This window comes from Pseudorca crassidens, chromosome 18, assembly GCF_039906515.1.
Source record: "Pseudorca crassidens isolate mPseCra1 chromosome 18, mPseCra1.hap1, whole genome shotgun sequence".
Classification (NCBI taxonomy): Eukaryota; Metazoa; Chordata; class Mammalia; order Artiodactyla; family Delphinidae; genus Pseudorca; species Pseudorca crassidens.
This window is the reverse complement of record NC_090313.1, coordinates 14,783,171-14,804,997: the sequence shown is the minus strand read 5'-3', so window position 1 is coordinate 14,804,997 and position 21,827 is coordinate 14,783,171. Positions and strand designations below refer to the sequence as shown.

Here is a 21,827-nt window from a genome sequence, read left to right as displayed (position 1 = left end):
TTATGTCCAGAATAGCCTTGAAAATTACTTCCCTCATTTTAACAGTGTGACTTACTCTCAGCATTCTTCTAGAAATGATCAAAAGCATAAATGCTTAAAATAAAAGGCACAAAGTATTAAGATTACTAACATGGTCATTCCTTTTCCTGATAAAACATTATTAGAAAAGATATCTGCTATAGAGTTTAAATATATCCAAGAAAGAGTAAAATCTAGCTAATGAGAGAATATGGTCTAAAGAGTAGTAAAAAAAACAGTATCAACAAACAAATCATTTAGAAAATTGTTCTGGAAAATACGATGGTAACTAATTAATAACATATGTGGTTTGTCCTCAGTCTGAGGTCTCTGATGTTCAGGGAATATGGTAGTTCTTTGGTGCTGTTATTGTTCCATGATTCTTGGATGATGCACTAGGTCTATAAGTGGGACGGCTGTTCCCACAGGACAAAATAACTGTAACAACTGCAACACTTCAGAGCGAATCCCTTAAATTTCTACAGGAAAACAAACAATATGACATCCAGTGAAGTTATGTTTTTTTCCCTTAAAACCTTTTTTTTCCTGATCATATAATAATGCCCATTGTTAAAATCTGAAATTTACAGAAAAGCATGAAAAAAAATATCGACCAAACCACATCACCCATTAGTAACTTAATATTTTGATAGATTTCCTTCTGATCCTCTATCTTTTCACATGATGATATCATATAAATCTATATTTTTTATTTACATGAGGACATAGTCATTATCCCTGGTTATTAAAACATATCTATAAACATAATTTTGATCTCTGAATAATAATTGTGTGGTTATACAACTTACAACATTTCTGTTTATAGCTAACTCATTTCTAGTTGTTTCAAAAATATGCAGTAATGATATCTTTGGATATAATGATTTTTCTCCATTTCCTACTTCTTTATGGAAGTTTCCAGTGAAATTACTAGCTCAAGTATATATGAACAGTTTAACAGCACCGCAGCCACAATTTTTTAAAAGGCTATGCCAATTAACACTCTCCATGTGTCCTTTTACCCTTCTTTTCTAACTCATCAGTTAAGTTGTAGTTTTTATTATTAGTTATTAAGACTATTTTATCACATAGTAGTTATTAAGATATTATCAGGGTATTTCAATTTTTATGTTATTATGAATAAATCATTATGTCTTCCAAGTGGTTTTTGGAAAAAAAGCTTTTGATCTGTTTACAGTTACTTCAAACCCATATTACTAAAATCTCTTATTAATTATAAATGCTTCCCTTAAGGAGTTTTAGTTACATAATCTTATGCAACATTTTTATTTTCTCATTTCTAATAGTTAATACTTTTTATAATAATGTTAAATCATATCAGTGAATGAACATACTTATATTATGTTCTGACTGGAATGCTTCCGGAGTTTCACTGTTAAAATTATGCTTTATGTTGGTTTGAGATAAGTATTTACTTATTCATTCAAGGAATATTTATATTTATTGAGTACCTACTACAGCCAGGGATATAATGGTGAGAGAAAAAATGAAAAAATTCCTACCTTCATGAAGTTTATATAGTCAAGTAAGAAACAAAGACATCACAAAGAACCACAGGATAAATGTAAAATTATAACTGTGCTAAGTACACAGAGTGATTGGTAGTTCTATAACATAATAAATATAGATACATACATACACACACGTGTGTGTGTGTGTGAGTGAGTGAGTGAGTGAGTGAGAGAGAGAGAGAGAGAGAGAGAGAGAGGGAGAGAGAGGGAGAGAGAGGGAGTGAGAGAGAGAGAGAGAGAGAGAGAGAGAGAGAGAGAGAGAGAGGATTAAGTCAGCAAGCCTGGGCTGCCCACACCTTGCACATTCCCAAGAAGGGCCTGTGTTCCTGATAAAGGGTCTCTAGGTTGGCTCCTGGGAATTGAGCTCTCGGAATGTTCTGACTGATAAAGAGTGTTTTGCACGCTGGGGGCCTGCTGCGTGCTCTAGCAGTTTGTACAGAGTTTTTACAAACGATATGATTTATGATGAATACCTGCTTTTTCTCTCAGGGTCTGGCATTTCAGTGACTAACATCAGCCACATGGCCACTATATGCTCAAGTGCCAGACCCCTCTTAAACCCCTGAACCCTCAGGCTCAAGTCAGCTCCCCTAGTAGGCAGCACTTTGCGCGGACTGTCACACATCCAATTCAGCATGTCCTGCACAGCTCCACTAGGAGGAACTCCTGGAAGCTTGTACTTGGTTTCCTCTGGACTTCACCCCATGCCCTTTCTGCTTCTGATACTGCTTGGTATTCTTTTGCTCTAATAAATCGTAACCATGAGTATAACAACTTCCAGGCCTTGTCAGTCCTTTTAGCAAACCCACTGAACCTAAGGGTGAACTTGAGGATTCCTTGACACAATGCGCATATGAAATAATCGTCTACTTTGGATAGTTAAGGAAAGCTTCTCTCAGGAAGTATTTTTTGGAGCTGAAGTCTGAAAAGAGAGTAGGGGTCAACTGGATAAAGAGAGGAAGAACTGCTTTCCAAGCACGGGATAAGGGAGAGTGGTAAAAAAGAATATATCATAGTTTAAGATATGAGAGGAGGAAGTAGGCCATTTACACCTATTAGGCCATATGATGGACTTTTTTTGTGCTTTAAGCAAGGGAAAGTGATGTGATCAGATTTCCAAAAAAATTCACTTAGGCTATAATACATGGACCGAACGTTAGGAGGCCACTGCAAATGGTTAGGCAAGATTTCCATTATATTAAGGTGGTATTTGTATATTCCTCAGATTTTAACCATTTGGTATTTTGTTGTTGCTCATGTGGTTATTCTGTTGTTCTCACTTGTTTTTATCTTTAAAGCTGTAAAGGATAGTGAAGGAGCTGAGTAGATATTCTCGTGAGGAAGTACAGAGAATACCAGGAAGGGGAAAGAAGATGTAAGGGTGAGAGGGGATGAGTCTGTAGTTTTAACTTTTTCTTCTCACTGAGTTCTCCTACAACATCTTTCAAAATGCTTACATTTACTCTAAAGTCTGCCAATATTTGGTATTATGTTAACTCTGAAGTCTACTAAAGGTTTTAAAGCGAGGAATTACATGCATACTTACCATTATGGAAGGATGTCTAATATCTAATGCATAGGTATCGTCCCAATCAGGCGAGCTTAACTTTAAAAATTTGCTCATATGTTCTTCTTTGATCCCAAGATTGCGAAGGCCATTCATCACTTTTCCTTCTAGTTTCAGCATATCCAAAAGACTTCATGTTTAAAGAAAAGAAATGTTTTGTTTTGCCAAAATTTTTTATTAAATCCTGTAAAGTTTATAGATTTCTCAAAGCATTAGAAACAAGTTTCACTGGTATTTTTATTAATAGCAGGAAAATACACTATTAAACTCATTAACAAATAAGACAAGGAGTCTAGTTATCCAGGGTAAACTTATGCTGAGGTTTTTTTTTAAAGTGGTAACAAAATCTTCTTATTTAAAGGATAGGACAACAAGGTATATTTATTATACTCTTCACTAAAGAAGTGAGGATATACTCACCACTGAGCAGGTCAAAAATGAAAGGAAAAAATACAGTAGGTCGCTCTTTTGATAAAGCTACTACAAAAACAAGGTAAAATCAAACATGACCTACAATATAAAATTTTAATGCAGGGGAAACCCCATTAAAGTATGAAAGTTCACATCTGTTGAGAATACATACTAAAATTTCTACTTACATATATAATAATAATTTGATAGCTCTTAAACATGTTTGAAAGTATTACTGCTAAAAGTAACAACACCAATAAATAACCCTACTGACAAAAAGTTAGGGCAGTTTGATTCTTTAAACTACTGTTTATCAAGTTCATTCTGTGTCTCAAAACAACCTCAGGAAGTCTCAAGCGACACCAATGAGGCTCAGAGAGGTGAAGCCTCCTGCCCAGTCACTCAGCCAGTAGAGTGGAAGAGCCGGGACGTGAAGGCTATAGGCACGCAGTGCTTCCCTGTATCTGCAAAGATGGATAAGGCTGTACAGAGTATGGTAAAGCATGTTCATGTTCATGTTTGAGAAGGTAAAAATCTACTAGGCAAGGAGGAATTTTGATTATTACTTTTTGAAACCAAGTGTTAAAATTTGTATTTATTTTATTTAACCTAAGTGCTTCATTCAAAAATCCATTCATGGAAATCACTTCACCTTTCAGAAATGAAAAGAATTAGAATAAAGCAATATATGGACTTTAGAGTACAGTTCTCGGGGAGGACAACAGAGATCTACATTTAAAAAGCAGAGATCTAATAGCTAAACTCTTAAGAAGGCTGTTTTAGAAGTATTTCAAGCTGCTCTGTATGACATCAGCTCAGCATGTCTGTATCCCAGACAGCTCTGACCACTGCTTTACAAAGGAGAGTTTCTACCCCCTCCCCCCAAATCTATTAGAAGGTGAGCGTGATAAAAAGAGTACTAGGTTGAATATCATAAATTACCAATAGTAAGATTTAGTTGGAGCTATAACACTACTTCTTCATGTGGGGCTTCTTGAAGTTCTTAATTCCTTGAGTCTAAATTTTCTCATTTGTAAAATAAGAATTTTGGATGGTATTGCCAATGTTCTCTCCATTTAAAAAATTTTATGATGCTTATTGATCTTATTGACTTTTGTGTGACAGAATTATAATATTCCTCATAGCTTCTGTAACGATCATCTTTGTTATCACAACCTAGTTTCCAAGGAAAACCACCAATAGAAAAACTAGATAGAGTTACATACTGTGGTACGTTGAAAAGGGCATGAAATTTCAAATCCTGCAACTACTTGCTAGCTATGTCCCTATCTTTATGTGAGATCTGAGTCTTTGTTTCCCCATCAATAAAAAAGAGAACAGTAATAGTCACTTGATAGGGTATTACGATGAAATGAATTTACTGCTGAGCACACAGTTGCCCTCAACAAGCATTAGTTTCCTCCTTGCTCTTCTCAAATCTTGAATTTTGGATACCAATAGAAAATATCTGGTTCTTGAAATATGCTAGGTTTATTTATCAGGAAAACTCATATCTCTGGATTGTTAAATAACCTCTCATGCTTTCTCCTTTTAAATAGTCACTATCTTTAAATTTGCTTAGAAGCCTTCACTGGCTTCTCCTGCCCTTGAGACAAAAGGCCAAAACCCAGAACCTGGTTTCACAATCTGATCTTTGCCCACCTGTGCGACCTAAGCTTCTTCTAATTCTTCCTCACTGCAGAGTCTGGCCATACTAGACAATGCATTTTTCTCAAATATGTCATGCTTGCAGAACCTCAACTCCCACTTTGCCTGATTCATCCTTAAATATCACTTCCTTGAAGAAATCTGATATGCACTGTCCCCATGTTCCATCAAGAACAAGTTTAAATCCCTGGAGTTAAAAGCTCTCAAAGCACTGCACTTCATCTTTTACAAACCTTATCATAATACAATTACTTAATATCAGTTACCCTCCTAGACTGTAAATTTTGCTTAAGCAAGATGTTTCTGTCTTGTTCACCACGACGCCCCTGATATCTAGCAGTCTCTACAGCATAGTAGGCGTTCAGATATTAACCAAATCGAATTTTAGCATTGAATTGATTTTATAATATTGAATTTTAATGTTGCTTGCATTACAAATACATATTTAATCCAGAGCGCAAAAGAACTGTGAGCCAGACAACTTTATTAAGATATAGAAAAACTCCACAAGTGCGAATATCAAGACACCTTTGTTACCTCTATCCTTCTGGTAGTTATACTGTAGTGATATTACTCAAGCAGGGACAGGCTGGCTGTCAAAATGAGTAACATCCAGTATGTACCAGAGTCAGTTTCTTGAGCACTTGGACCTGACCAGAGTCTGGCCCATCCTGTGGCTGGGGTGGCTATTAAGTAGCTCTCAGGCAAATGCATCTAAGATAGATCTATAAAACACATTTATGGAACTCTTCAAATTTCCTCAGTCCTACCTGCCTTTTTCCCTGGTCATTGCCACTCCCTCCTACTGTCCTAGTCTCCCTGGGGGTGAGAGCTGGGCTTGGACACAGCCTGTGTGAACCTGGGCTGACCTGACACTGAGGCATGGAGGCTCTGGCTCCTCCGGGATCAGAGGAAGAAGGGTTAGGGTGTGGGCGTGGTACCAGCTCTACAACCCAAAACGCGACAAGGGTAGGAGACAGGAAGAAAGAGAAAAATAATTCCCCCTTCACTTTCTCTCCCCAAATCGACAATGTTAAAGTACTGGTTGCAAAGCACCTCTCTCCAGATCCAGGATATAACTTAATAGGACATTTCCTTCCTCTCCTCTTTCCTGAATCATTTTCTTTCATTCATCAACCTTTTCACACTTTTGATTCTACATGCTCTGATCCTTCCTGAGAACTTCTTTCTTTGATTTTTTATTTTGTGCTAAAAATGTCAGAAGATATAAATATCCTCACATATTTTCTTTTTTCTCTTTTAAGGGAATTATAGTAGTTTTAACTAGTGATCCGATCAACGAGGAACAAAAATGTATCACACGCCCTGCAGATCACTGATTACCAGGTGGAGAAGCCCAGGGGGCTCTATCTCTTGAATAACCTGTAGCCTTTCCAAGTTACACGTCACAATGTTCCTGTTATGAAAATTTCCCCATACACTGCCACAGAGAACTTTCCAAAATCTACCTACCATTTCTGCCCTCTTTTAAATCTATTTTCACTGTTCTTGAGCACAAATGTAATTTCTGTCCTCTAAAGTTTACTGCCAGGAGCTGACAACTGCTCTTCTCTATTTGTAGTATTTGGCCTTTATATCTCAGATTAGTATTTTCCCAAGATTAGGTCCAAAAATTCAACTAAATAAAGATAAAAGCCCCACTTGAACCCTACTTCTCAATCTTCCCTGTGTTTTCAAATATATTTCCAAGGTGCTAAGAAAATGAAACAAATGAACGATTAATTTAAGTTCAATAAAAGCAAACTGAATTCAATTAAAACTGAATATCTGAACTAAAGTATTGTGTTTACTAAATTCATTTTATATTCTAAATATGAATTTTAAAGTAGTTTTATGACTCTCTTTAAAAGTAAAATAGGGCTTCCCTGCTGGCGCCGTGGTTGGGAGTCCGCCTGCCGATGCAGGGGACACGGGTTTGTGCCCCGCTCCGGGAGGATCCCATGTGCCGCGGAGCGGCTGGGCCCGTGAGCCATGGCCGCTGAGCCTGCGCATCCGGAGCCTGTGCTCCGCAACGGGAGAGGCCACAACAGTGAGAGGCCCGCGTATCGCAAAAAAAAAAAAAAAAAAATATATATATATATATTTGCTTTACCTTTAAAGTGATTATTTGCATTTTAACAAATACTAAATTCAGGACAAAAGTGTACCTTCATATATAAACCACAGTTTGTATCAATAATTCAATACTTACTTAAAAGGGTCATAAGAATCCATATCAACATGAAGTCCATTTATATAGAGACCAGCATCGCCTGGCTGAATTTCAAATCTATCTTGAAGATGCTGGAAATACAGAAAAGAGTTAACCGAGTGATAGAACAATAGCTGATCTATGTCAGGAGTTGGCCAACTATTTCTATTGAGTCAGACAGTAAATATTCTAGGCTTTGCCAGCTATATCATCTCTGTTGAACCACTCAACTCTGCCCTTGTAGCACAAAAGCAGTCACAGATAATTAACAAATGAGCATGATTATGTTCCAATAAAACTTTTATATGTATAAAGACAGGCAGCAGGCCACATTTGGCCTATATGTGGGTAGTACTGCCCACATCTGATCTAAGTGATGGGAATCTTAAAACAGATTAAAGACACGATACCTGAGGATTTTGATTTTGCAGTATGTGATATTAAATTTCTAATGCTACAACAATTACTTGCCTATTACATTTTATACTGTGTGTGTGTGTGTGTGTGTGTGTGTGTGTGTGTGTGTGTGTACACTTAGAATTTGATAGCTGGCACAATCCTATTGTTTGACATCCCAGAACTCAAAACCTTGGTGTATGTGTAAATATTTAGCAATCATTTATGAATTCATAAGTTTTCATTAAAGCAGTGTTTCAATGTTCACTAACTTTTTATTAAGTAAATATTTCCCAAGTGCCTACTCAGTGCTAGAAACAACTCCAGGCACTAGAAAAAAAGGGAATGTCCTAGCCATACAGCATAGTTAGCAAGATCACGGTGAGGGAGTCAGATCTGGTTTAAACCCTAGTCTTGCTACTTACTCGTGGTAAGATTTAGGCAAATTTACTTAGTGTCTTCCATAAGTCTCAGTTTCCTCATCTGTAAATTAGAATACTCACAAGTCTGTTATAAAGGTTTAATGTAATATATATCTGTGTCTAGTCACATATAAAGTACTCACAAATGAAGCTTTCATTATGACTATTACCAGAGTAGGCAAATTGATTTAGGAAGAAAAACAATTTTAAAACAGTGCATTTCAATGACATCACACAATAAATGACCTAAGAGAGATTTGTATAAATTATTCTGGAAAGACAAATGAAGCAACTAACTTGAAGAAGTTCAGAGGAGGCTTTACAGAGGTGAATTTTTCTGTATGGTTATCACTCACCATGACAGGTGAGCTACATATAGAGAGGGGAGAGGAGGAACTAAATTTGTAACAGTACAGAAAATATCTCCATTTGCTTTATGCAGAATACTGGCAAGAGATTAACATGAGAGATTCAAAGGTGAAATTCTGATTTGTCTTTAGCTACTTCTGTGCCTTTCTATCAAATAGTTACTTTTTGCTAGGAAACTTGCATTCAAACTTCAAAGTCTATAGAGGTCTAGTGAATCCACTGCCTGTTTTCCCAAAATTTGCATGGAACCATCATACACATTGTCTCAAGCTCTCTCCAGCACCTCCTTTGTTTTAGGCATCACAACTGAAAGTAGAAAGCATGTCAAACACTGATCTATACTAAACTAATTCCCTCTCTGCTAATTCCCTCAAGAATTTTTAGGCCAAGCACAGAGTCGTGAACAAAAAAGATGCTCAAAACAAGAGTAATAAGTTAAACTCAGTAAACTTGATGCTGAAACAATGTCAAAGAGAGGTATGTGTATTGGAACTGGTGGTGACAAATTCTTTCTTTTCCCCTCAAAGGGGGTAGCCTTCAATCCTGGCAAACTATCCCAAGTGCATGATTAAAGGCAGCCGTTCTCAAATCAAGGAGTAAGAATTTAGTTTCTAGCAATATGATGAACCAGAGATCCTGAAATCCTTCTACTAAAAGAAAATATCAGAAATGCTAGATTAAAATATTAATATTGCCCTCTAAAAGAATGGTTTAACTTTTTAAATTAAAGATTTCACTTAAGAGTAGAGAAGAAGTGTGAATAAGAGTCCAAGGACGTAACAAACACTGAAGGCCCTGCCCTGAGGAAATCTCAAGCGTCCTCATCCTAGGTGGCCTGAAGGGGGGGTTTTTAAAGGTCAGTCTCAGAAGGACAGGAGGCAGCGCCTGGGGCCCACCAAGGGCAGGCAGCAGGGTCAGAGATACCCTTGGGCACATAAGGAAGTGCTACACTCACAGTGAAGTGAAAAGTTGACCTAGAAAACAAAATGTCCTGCAGAAACAGCGTAGAAACTTGCTGAGTTCACCACGGTTCTTAATGGAGGAAGAACAGTCTTCTATAAGAATTCACGGCTTCTGGCTTATCTTCACACGAGTTTGAGGCCCAATTTCACACTATTTTGAAGGTCCAAAAAATATAAACAGACTTTTAATTTAAAGTGGAATTAGGGGAATTCCCTGGTGGTCCAGTGGTTAGGACTCCGTGCTTCCACTGCAGGGGGCATATGTTCAATCCACGGTCAGGGAACGAAGATCCCGCATGCCCTGCAGCGCAGCAAAAAAAATAAAAAATTTAAAAAAAAAAAGTGGAATTGAGTTGGGAGTGCTCATAAGCTTTGAGCAGAAACAAATTCAAATCTCCATGGACAAATATGACCTCATTAAAGAAAAGAGGGAACAACGTACAGAAATGTATCCCTTTGACAACCAATGGAGCTGCGCCATTAGTTGAAACTAAAAAAATTCCAATTGATTGGATTTCAGGAGACTGGTTGAGCATTATAACAGTAAATTGGTTTATAAACTTGTCTGGAGGTCCGTATGCTGGAACTACATGCATTCTGAACTTAAAATTTGAAGTTCAATCAGATGTAAATCTAATATAGGAAGGGTTTTGCTTTTTTCTGGACGAGTGATGAGAGAAACAAAGATTCTGAAAAAATATATTTTACAGAAGAATTGTTGGAGAAGATATGCTAACCTAGGAATATTCTCTAGAACTCCGTAAAATTTTCACACATTCTAAGTAATTAGTTGACATAATTAGAAAAGCGTGAGCTTTTATCTGAATTAGGTGTAATCTTTTAATTGGATTTTGTACTTAAATATCTGCATCTGGTTTATTATGTAATTACATAATTGAAACAATCTGTTTCACAATACTGACGCAAAAGAAGTTACCTGACCACCTGACCCCCTTCCCCATTTCCCCCCAACCAAAACAAATAAGTGTCATGTAATTTAATTAAAATATTTAACAGCTCTTATGGTAAACAATAAGAGATACGTATTGCATTGACATTGAATTTTAAATCATCTAAAGTAGATTCTGCCCAGTCTCTGAGCAAAACAACAATTATGAACTTCAAAGGGAAACTTGCTGTACTTTGGAGTTGAATCAATTGCTTCCTGAATAAAATCAAACTCAAATTCACTTATACAACTTCAGCATAGTCATGATATTTTTGGGATAATCTTTGCATGAGTCCAAAGTCAAAACTACGTAAAAACTATTCACAAAGAATTTTTGTTCTCATTCCAGCACCTTCCACCCTGTTCACCAGCCCCTACCCTTGGCCCACAGAGGTGACAAATTTTTCCCCCAAAGTTTCTGGTTTATCCTTCTGGTATTTCTTTATACAAATATAATACAAACACGTATCTTGTTTTCCCTGTTTTCTTATGCAAAATAAGACTCACCAATAGAGTGCACTATCGTACGTATGAATTTTTGAAATCTGCTGTCTCAGTCTAACTCTGATCTGCGTTTCTCTTATTATAGAAAGATGAATCATCTTTCTGTATATTTAAAGACCACTATTATTTCTTTTTGTGTGTAAGCCCTTTGTTTACATGTTTTGCAACAGTGACATGTTTTACAGGAACTGTACTATTTGGTGCGTATGGATGAGATGTTGGAGCAGTGACGTATTTCCAGGGTGTTCGTGTAGCCCATCCGTTTTGCCTACATTAACACTGCAAGGGACAGTCCACGATTTTTTGACTTTCCGATCACAATCATCCCTTTCTTCTCCAAGGTTGGAACTCCCAGTTTAGTTACCTCCCACACACTCCACGTGTTAGTGGGTAACAGGGACTACTAGCCCAACACCTTTGCCTGGGATTAGTGACGTGAAAGCCATTATTCCCTTGTCTTTCTCTCAGTGTGTTCCGAAAGAGGCAGTAAACAAGACGGCCATATACAGTGTCAAGAGTAACTTACTGAATAAATTCAAGGTTCCTTGCTCAGTAATCAAAACTTCTTTCAAAACTGTTTCACTGCTAATTCCAAGCGGATGAGAAGTGGCCAAGGTGACAGCAGTGGGTGGCCCCGGCATCCCTGAGCAGGCTGGAGCACCTGGTGGCCAGCATAGATACAGGAGGTACAGTCTGTGCTGCTGTGCACACAGGGCAGAGGTTCCTACTGCTCCTTTAATTTTTCAGAGTAATCCTGGCTATTATTCCTTGTCTACTTTTTCCACATGAATTTTTAGACTCATCTTGTCAAGTTTCAGAGGGAAAAAAAAACACTCCATGTTCTGATTATATTTACAAATTAACTTAGAATTGACTTCATTGTAATTTTCCAATACAAGATACGTCCTTCTACATGCCCTTAAGTAGACTGTCAAATTTTTCTTCATATAGGCTTTACCTACTTGTTACGTTTATTCCTATATACTTTTTGTGTTGCTATTGTACATGGAGTCTTTTCTTACATTATAACTTTTAACTAGTTGCTTGCAATACATGGAGACTACTGATTTTTTTTTTTTTTTTTTTTTTTAACCAAGGTTCTTTAATGGAGAAATGAGTACCAGGTATAAAAGTTTGAGGGCATATCTCTAGTTCACATTTCACCATCTTGTCCAAAAGTCTATTTTGGAGATTTTTTTTCATTTTTTCTATTGTTAAACTTTATGCCACTCCTCTGATACTACACAGTACATTCTAGATTGTTAGAATTATAGAAAAGTCTGGCAATTTCACTGCTGTGAAAATTGGAACTACAGAAATAACATTATAAAAGAACTTAATACTATTTTGTTTATATAACAGTCTTTCAAAATGTAAGTGTAAAACCTTATTATTACCATAAATTGATGATAACTCCAAGTAAAGTAATAATTTAACAAGATGATAGACATAGTTTAAAATATTGAGAATTATTTTCCTTTAAAGTCACTAATATCAGTCTAGTAGATTATGATATCCTCTCCCTCTTTCTGACATACTCCAACTGCCTTACATATGTAAATATACATAGATATTTATGTATGATGTATTTTTCCCTATGTGTGTGTGTATATATAAAAATGCGGGTTTATGTATATCTACATATAAATATGTGAACACTTAGCAGAGGGCCACAGTTACTGAGGCGGACATTGTGCTAAGTCACTTTATATTCTCATTTAATCCTCCTAATAATCCAGTGAAATAGGTACTATTCTTTTTTTCTTTTTTTTGGATGCATAGAACTGATTAGCTTTTATTCATGTTACAAAGAGTTTTTTCTTTACAAAAATTATCTTTCTGTCTTTTTTTTTAACATCTTTCTTGGAGTATAGTTGCTTTACAATGATGTGTTAGTTTCTGCTTTATAACAAAGTGAATCAGCTATACATACACATTTATCCCCATCTCTCTTCCCTCTTACGTCTCCCTCCCTCCCACCCTCCCTATCCCACCCCTCTAGGTGGTCACAAAGCACCAAGCTGATCTCCCTGTGCTATGCGGCTGCTTCCCACTAGCTATCTACCTTACGTTTGGTAGTGTATATATATCCATGCCACTCTCTCACTTTTTCCCAGCTTACCCTTCCCCCTCCCTGTGTCCTCAAGTCCATTCTCTACGTCTGTGTCTTTATTCCTGTCCTGCCCCTAGGTTCATCAGAACCTTTTTTTTTTTTTAGATTCCACATATATGTGTTACCATATGTTATTTTTCTCTTTCTGACTTCACTCTGTATGACAGACTCTAGGTCCACCCACTTCACTACAAATAACTCAATTTTGTTTCTTTTTATGGCTGAGTAATATTCCATTGTATATATGTGCCACATCTTCTTTATCCATTCATCTGTTGATGGACACTTAGGTTGCTTCCATGTCCTAGCTATTGTAAATAGAGCTGCAATGAACATTGGGGTACATGATTCTTTATGAATTATGGTTTTCTCAGGGTATATGCCCAGCAGTAGGACTGCCGGGTCGTATGGTAGTTCTATTTTTAGTTTTTTAAGGAACCTCCATACTGTTCTCCACAGTGGCTGTATCCATTTACATTCCCACCAACAGTGCAAGAGGGTCTCCTTTTCTCCACATCCTCTCCAGCATTTGTTTGTAGATTTTTTGATGATGGCCATTCTGACTGGTGTGAGATGATATTCCCCTGTAGTTTTGATTTGCATCTCTCTAATGATTAATGATGTTGAGCATCCTTTCGTGTGTTTGTTGGCAATCTGTATATCTTCTTTGGAGAAATGTCGATTTAGGTCTCCTGCCCATTTTTGGATTGGGTTGTTTGTTTTTCTGATATTGAGTTGCATGAGCTGCTTGTAAATTTTGGAGCGTAATCCTTTGTCGGTTGCTTCATTTGCAAATATTTTCTCCCATTCTGAGGGCTGTCTTTTCCTCTTGTTTATGGTCTCCTTTGCTGTGCAAAAGCTTTGAAGTTTCATTAGGGGCCTATTGATTTGTATATTTTAATTGTGCCTTCTATTATCTTTTGCTGTGGACTGAATTGTGCTGCCCCACCCCAAATCCATATGTTGAAGCCCTAAACCCCCATGAGACTGTATTTGGAGATGGGGCTTAAGGAGGTAATTAAGGTTAAATGAGGTCGTAAGGGTAGCACATGGGTGTGCACACAGAGGAAAGGCCATGTGAAGACACAGAAAAAAGGCAGCTGTTGACAAGCCAGGAAGAGTCCATATCAAATACAGAATTTGCTGAAACTCTGACCTGGGACTTCCAGCCTCCAGAACTGAGAGAAAATAAATTTTTGTGGTGTAGGCCACCCAGTCTGTGGTACTTTGTTATGGCGGCTCAAGCAGACCAACACACCTTTCTACATCTAATTTTTGTTTTTAGTTGATTCTCTTACATATTCCTCACCTTCCCCCAATTTTTATACTTCCAATATCCTTCTCTTGACTAATGATGTGGGCTAATAACTAATACAATCATAATTACCGTGATGATAATGTGCTTCATTGTCTTGTTCCTGATTTTGCTAAATATACCTCTAGTAATTTTCTATTAGTAAGATGCTGACTTTTAAGCTGAGATAAACACAAATACATATGCACATGCACACTTTTAATCATGTTAAGGAAGTATAATCAATATCCTTATAAAGTGTTTTTTTATATTCAGGAATAGGTCTTGAATTTTATAAAATGCTTTTTCGGCATGTACAAAGATAATCATACAATTTTACCACTTAGATCTAACGATAGTATAGGAATAGATTTCCTAATCTATTGACCATTCTTGCATCCCTCAAGCTCCATTCAATTATGATATATTATCATTTCATTAGTTTTACTATTTTTATCTTTTAACTCATTTTTACCTGTATTAATTTCTTCTGCTTTTGCTTTTCTTTACTGTTCTTAACATTTTAAGTCTGATATTTAATTCATTTACTTTTTTTTCATTTTATTGATGTAAGACTTCAAGGCTTTTCTCTGAACTTTGTTTTATTTGGGTCCCAAAGATTCTAGTATCTTATGTTTTCAAATGTTGTTATCAAGAACTGTTGCAATTTTGATGTGTATTTTTTAAATGTTTATTTTATTTATTTTCCTTATTTATTTATTTTTTTGGCTGAATCGGGTCTTAGTTGTGGCACATGGGATCTTTGTTGAGGCACGTAGGATCTTTTTCGTTACGGCGCGAGGTCTCCTCAGGTTTCTCTCTAGTTGCAGTGTGCGGGTTTTCTCTCTCTAGTTGTGGCACATAGGCTTCAGAGCGCGTGGGCTCTGTAGTTGTGGAACGCGGGGTCTCTCGTTGAGATGCATGAGCTCAGTGGTTGTGGCACACGGGCTTAGTTGCCCCACTGCATGTGGGATCTTAGTTCCCCGACCAGGGATCGAACCTGGTCCCCTGCATTGGCAGGTGGATTTTTTACCACTGCACCACCAAGGGAGTCCCTTGATGTGTATTTTATTTTCCCTTCTACTTAAGAGTAAATAGTTTTTAGCTTCCAAGTGAATAAACCCTTTTTTTCTGATGTTGTTATTGATTTCTAGTTTGCATTGATATTGAGAATTTTTTTTCTATTTTACCCACTTTCTGGATTTTTTGCCATTACTACTTCATAAAAACTTGAAGAAAGGCATATTTTTTCTATTATCAGGATACAAAATTTGTTATATAACCAGAAGACCTATTATCTATACAATCATAATGTCATTTGGTCTTCTATAGCTTTACTTACCATTTCACTAGTCTGAGAGAGGTAAATTATATTTCTTCTTCCATCTCCTGTAGTCTGTTTCAGGAATGTTGCTGCAGTGTTTTGATGTAAAAATATTTTAAACTGCTATTGTAGCCTTGTGAATTATAGCCCTAAGTATTATAAACGGCCATTTTTTGCTCATTAATATTTTCAGAACTGAATTTGGCTTCATGGCATTTTAAGGTCACTACCCTTAACACACAGTATTCGCTTGGTATACCTTGGCATGTCTTTTAATTTTTGACATTTCTAAATTACTTTAAGAGTTTTTATTTTACATACATTGTACATGCCTAATGAAACAAACTGAACATTTTTTGCTAATATGCTAGTTAAGCTTATTTACATTTATTGATATCATAGACCTGGTTAGCCTCAAATGTCATTCTTTCATGCTGTATTTACTCTTTCTAGATGTATTTTTTAAATGTCTCTTTCTTTTCTTGTGCATTCAGTTCTTTTCACAGTTTAGAAGATTTAGACTTTTGTTACTCTAGTTACTATTAAACATATATGTTGGGCTTCCCTGGTGGCGCAGTGGTTGAGAGTCCGCCTGCCGATGCAGGGGACACGGGTTCATGCCCCGGTCTGGGAGGATCCCACATGCCGTGGAGTGGCTGGGCCTGTGAGCCATGGCCACTGAGCCTGCGCGTCCGGAGCCTGTGCTCCGTGATGGGAGAGGCCACAACAGTGAGAGGCCCGCGTACCGCAAAAAAAAAAAAGTATGTTCATTTAATACCCTCAGTCATCTCTTTCTTTAACCAACAACTACTAATGATTTCTGTTACAAAAAATAATAAAATTAGCCTTTAACCTCTTTCTGCTGCCTTTCCTCTTGCACAGCCCAATTTTATTCAATAGTTTTATATTCATTACTGGTTAACTATATACTTTCAAATAAGTTCAGGCTTCCACTGCTTGACTTTTCAGCTTTAATTATATCTTTGATTCCTGAGTATTATAGTTAAGGCAATCAACAAGTTCATTTTATTTTCTATCCCCCGCCATATTTATTAGTTGCAATATTTTATCTTTGTCAGAATAGGTACTGTTTACATACTATACTACTATCACCCTGTCCCCCACTTTTTACTTTTAGTTCTACACATAAACATATTCAACGCCCAACAGGCAGTTGCTCTGCCCAAGAATCTTCAATCAGTTCTTGGTCGGAGAAATTCCGCAGAAAGTGTTCTTGGGAGCAATATTCCCTGAATTTTTGCATGTTCAGCATTTTTGTAGCCTGTATATACGTATCTTCTTGAAGGACAGTTTTTCTTTCCTTGAATGTCTTGTAGATGGAGCTTCACTGTTTCTTGGTGTTGAATTTGTTTTTGAGAAGTCTGATGCCAATGTGATTTTCTTTCCTTATCATCTTTCTTATCAAATGCATAAGTAATTTCCTTTGTTCCCTATAAAGTTCAATAGCTTATATTTGACCACTCTTGGTCAATTTTCCCAAGTTGCACAGTGCACCCTTTTTATTTGTGGATTTGGAACTTTGTTAATTTCAGAAAATTTTCTGATTGTAGTTTTAGGCATTCATTCTGTCCATTTGTTTCATTCTTCTATTTCACGGACTCTAGTCTAGGTATATTGGATTTCCTTTACCTGGCTTTACTTTATCATCTTCTCCTGAGTCCTTTCTATTTCTTTTTTTAAAAATTATCTCTGCATTTATTATTTCTATCTACTATGTCTTCTGCTGTGTTTTCTATAAGGTCAGTTCTCCTTTGCGCCACTTTATAACTTTAGTTTTTATTTCAGAAATGGTTTTATCTTTACTTTCTACACCTTTGCAAAGTCCTTCCAGTTCTAGTTTCACATTCCCTTGTTGTTGCTCACCAAATCCATCACTTTAATGTTCACCAACACAATGTAAACTATTGTGTTACAAAGTCTACCCAATCCCAAACAATTCCCCACCTTGAAAGACCCAACTTAAACCACCTAAACAGAGACCCTCTCCAATCCTCTAATTACTCTACCCTAATGTCCTCCTTTTGAGACACTTAACAAGTGTCTATCAAGGTGTTGCTCTCCCTCATTGCAGCAAGTTTATTAAACTCAGCTTTGCCTGAGTAACAAGTTTCCCTGGTGGCTTTTTGTTGGCGAGCTGACAGTCTACACCAGACTCCCCCCCTCAGCTGGTTTTATTTAAACACATCTGTCTAGCCCTTTGTATGCTGTTCTCTTAGAAATAGGAGTCACTGAAGAATTTTTTTTAGAAGACTAGATCAAATTTCTTAATTTCATCAAATATCTTTCCAATCACCTAGCAAGGTGACTGGCAATAGAAAAACTCACAATTCTTATTAAATTGTTCTGAAATGAGCTGTAAACCAGGGCACAAATTCTGGTTCCATCAGTACCAATTCTGTGACCCAGAAAAAATCACTGGATCTCAGTTTATACTTTAGGATATTAACGACTACTACAATATACAGAACATCTTAAAAACTATACATTGCTAAATATAGAATGTATTATAGGTAACATTTAAATATTAAAAGTTTTCAATTTAACAAATATTTCTGACGGAATGCTCTGTGCCAGGTACTGTGCTCATTCAAACCCCTAGGTTCAGAGTTTCCTGATTTACTCATTTCCACTAACTTTCATTCCCACTCTACTTCAGCAGCTAGCTTTGACTGTCATCCTGTGATTATGTCATCACAGTGGTTCACCTTTGGAGCTATCCCATTTGGTCCTTCCAATTATCTCTTTTATTCCCACAATATCTCTTAAACCTCATAAAATTCTTCAGCCTCTGGAATCAAAATCATCACATAGAGCAAAGCTTTGATGACCAGGAACACCCCCTTTGGACTATTAACGGAGCAAAAAATAAACTGGATTATGTGATGCCACTGATACTTTGGCATTCCTTTCTTTTCCCTCCTTTTTCTTTCCCAACCTCTCTTCATTTCTTACTGCAAGTGGCATTATTCAAACAAACAAATACAAAAATTCTTATAAGAAAACAATGCATTCTGCTTGAAGAATGGTAAAGAGCAATTAGGAAAATTACTGAAAGGAGTAGTGCTCAGTTTTGAAGGATAAGCGAGAATTTGTTAGGTGGTCAATGAGGCAAAGAACATCCCAGGTAAGGATGATGTGCTGCGGCTTCTATCACTCAGTCTCCCATGAACTGTGCATCTACTTCATTATCATCATTGTAGTTGTCTGTCATCATCAAAACAGCTGATATTTACTGAGAGCTTACTGTCTCAGTGTAAGAGGCACTGTTGATGGGCTAACCTGGCACTATCTCTAAGCCATTTCGCCTCTGCTCCCCTCAGTCACTAGAAAAGTAAACACTAACTTTTCTAGTCTCCCTTGTGGCTAGGAATATCCACATTACAAAATTTTGGCCAATGAGACAGAAGTCAAAGATGGCTGAAGTGTTCCAGAAAGGCTTCAGTCAGGATGAATGTGGTTTGATCTTCCTGCCTCTTTCTGATTTGAATCCAGACAAGTAGTCTGGAGCTGTGGCAGCCATTCTGCAACCATAAAAGAAAAAACCATGTCTGTGGAAACCTACTTTGAGACTTCTGTTTTTTTTAATATTTAAAATTTTATTTATTTTTGGCTGCGTTGGGTCTTCGTTGCTGTGCACAGGCTTTCTCTAGTTGTGGTGAGCCAGCTTCTCATTGCGGTGGCTTCTCTTGTTGCGGCGCATGGGCTCTAGGGTGTGCGGGCTTCACTAGTTGGGGTGCATGGACTTAGCTGCTCCACGGCATGTGGGATCTTCCTGGACCAGGCCTTGAACCCGTGTCCCCTGCACAGGCAGGCGGATTTTTTTTTTTTTAAACATCTTTATTGGAGTATAATTGCTTTTCAATGGTGTGTTACTTTCTGCTGTATAACAAAGTGAATCAGCTATACATATAAATTTATCCCCATTTCTCCTCCCTCTTGCGTCTCCCTCCCACCCTCCCTAACCCACCCCTCTAGGTGGACACAAAGCACCGAGCTGATCTCCCTGTGCTATGCGGCTGCTTCCCACTAGCTATCTATTTTACATTTGGTAGTGTATATATGTCCATGCCACTCTCTCACTTCATCCCAGCTTACCCTTGCCCCTCCCTGTGTCCTCAAGTCCATTCTCTATGTCTGCATCTTTATTCCTGTCCGGCAGGTGGATACTTAACCACTGCGCCACCAGGGAAGGGACTTCTCTTTATGTGAGAAAAATGAACTCCTACTGTTTAAGGCCCTGTGTGCCTGGGATTAATATTACTTAAAGCCAAACCAGTCCTATGTAATAAAGCCAGGAAGTGTTCTCAAGCACTTCCTAAGTCTTAACACAGTTAGAATCATTTGGGGTCTTAAGGTAATTTAGGAGACCATTTAGCAGAATCTTATCAAACTAGTCATCAACTGTGTACTGTATGTTATAGGACTCTGGTAATGTTTCAGTGGTCTAAACTTGGCTTGGTCCTCAGAAGACTTTTAAGCAAAACTAATGAGAAACAGAAGAATTATCTCATAGCCTTTATTCTCTATTTTGTGAAGAAAACCATACAGCATGGGCAGAAAATTTGGAGTATATAAGGTTAATGAGAAAGTAAGTAGGATCTATGTCAGGAAAGATTGGCTAGGATCACAAACTGTATGCTATATAAAGTAGACAATATAAAAATGGAAAAACCTGAACTGTTTTAATAATCAGAAAGTACAAGTTAACATTTCCTTTTTTGTATGAAAATTGAAGATCCAAAGTCTAAAATGTAGTGTTATTAGTGTAGTAAATTTTTTAAAAAAGGAATTCAAACAAACCTTTTGATTTTCCTGTATTTCCTCCCTCATACGTTGATTTACAGCAATTCTGGTCAGAGATCTGGGAACATAAATACAGATACAATTCATTCTTCCTTAAATGTTTGGACTAATCTATGATTCAATGCAATATGATACTTTGTACGAGAAACTAAAAACTCTGAAGGCATCATGACGGAGAAGCGTACATTTCCACATGGCCTATTTGACAGGTGGTACTACGGCTTTCATTTGACAAGGGTATTTGACTCAGGTGGAATAGAGACTGTCAAAAGTTCACGTGCACAAACTGTACACATTACGTGCTGTCGCATTTTTCAAGAATACTTGACCGAAAATGCTGTTTTGTGTTGTTTTGCCCATAGGGAGAAATTCTATATGAAATTACCAATGTCATTATATGTAGCGCTGCAAATAGGCAATGTTTGGAATATGTGTATAAAGAATTTTGGTTAACCTGAAATCTTTACCGCAGTATGTAAGTTCTAAAATACTGATAATGTTGACTTCATATATTCACTCTATAAGGAAGCTTAGAACTCCCTTATAATTTAAAAACAGAGCAAACTGTCTTTTAAATAAGTCTATTAGTTATATTTATTTGACCTAGTAACTACTAAGAATGCTTAATTAGCTATTTATCTGTCAATTTTATACGTAGAAGAAAATGATTTAAAAATTAAAAGATTGTTAATGCAAAGTCTGGCATTAAGTAAAACTCAAGCGAAGGGTGTATCTTAAAACGACCCACGATAAGTGTGTATTACCTCTTAAAATCTGGCAGCATTTGAGATTAATTGCAACTGAAAATCTGATAATGCAAATTTTTCATTCATTTATCAAGTATTTCATTTCAATGAACATTTACTGGCTGTCTACAGAGTGACTTTATTTTTTTTTTTGATGAAAAATAAAAACCATTTATTAAGTCTGAACATACATGGAGGCGAGATTTTTAGCCTTGGGTATCAATTATGGTTGCACCATAGATGGAGTCTGGAGGAAACCAATTCAACTCGCTTCATCCCAAGATTCAGGAAGCATCCACAAGGTCATGGAGTAATGACTTATCAGAGTAACTGTAGAGATATGCTTAAGCCTACAGTTCAGCCATTAAGCAGTGTTAGCAGAGTTGGTAAATTTTTTTTTAACGACCAACCACAAATTAAGAGCAGAGTTTAGCCACAAAATCCCTGAATAATTATAATGACTTACCGTCAAAACAGCTAATCGACTATCTTCCTAAAACTAAAATTATTTCACTT

General features: G+C 36.9%; 1 protein-coding gene across 6 annotated transcripts in view; it reads right to left on the bottom strand.

Moving 5' to 3' along the window:
* Nucleotides 1-21,827, bottom strand: part of UGGT2 (UDP-glucose glycoprotein glucosyltransferase 2) — a 172,054-nt gene that overhangs the window by 109,516 nt on the left and 40,711 nt on the right. For all 6 annotated transcript variants that reach the window (XR_010937087.1, XR_010937088.1, XR_010937090.1 and 3 more), the window contains 3 exons: nt 20,563-20,623; nt 7,409-7,500; nt 3,097-3,247 (listed from right to left, as the gene is read on the bottom strand). Coding sequence is in view for 2 of the 6 variants with exons in the window: in XM_067713891.1 (XP_067569992.1) it covers nt 3,097-3,247; nt 7,409-7,500; nt 20,563-20,623 (304 nt within the window). In the remaining 4 variants the exon portion in view is untranslated. The remainder of the gene's footprint in view (nt 1-3,096; nt 3,248-7,408; nt 7,501-20,562; nt 20,624-21,827) is intronic.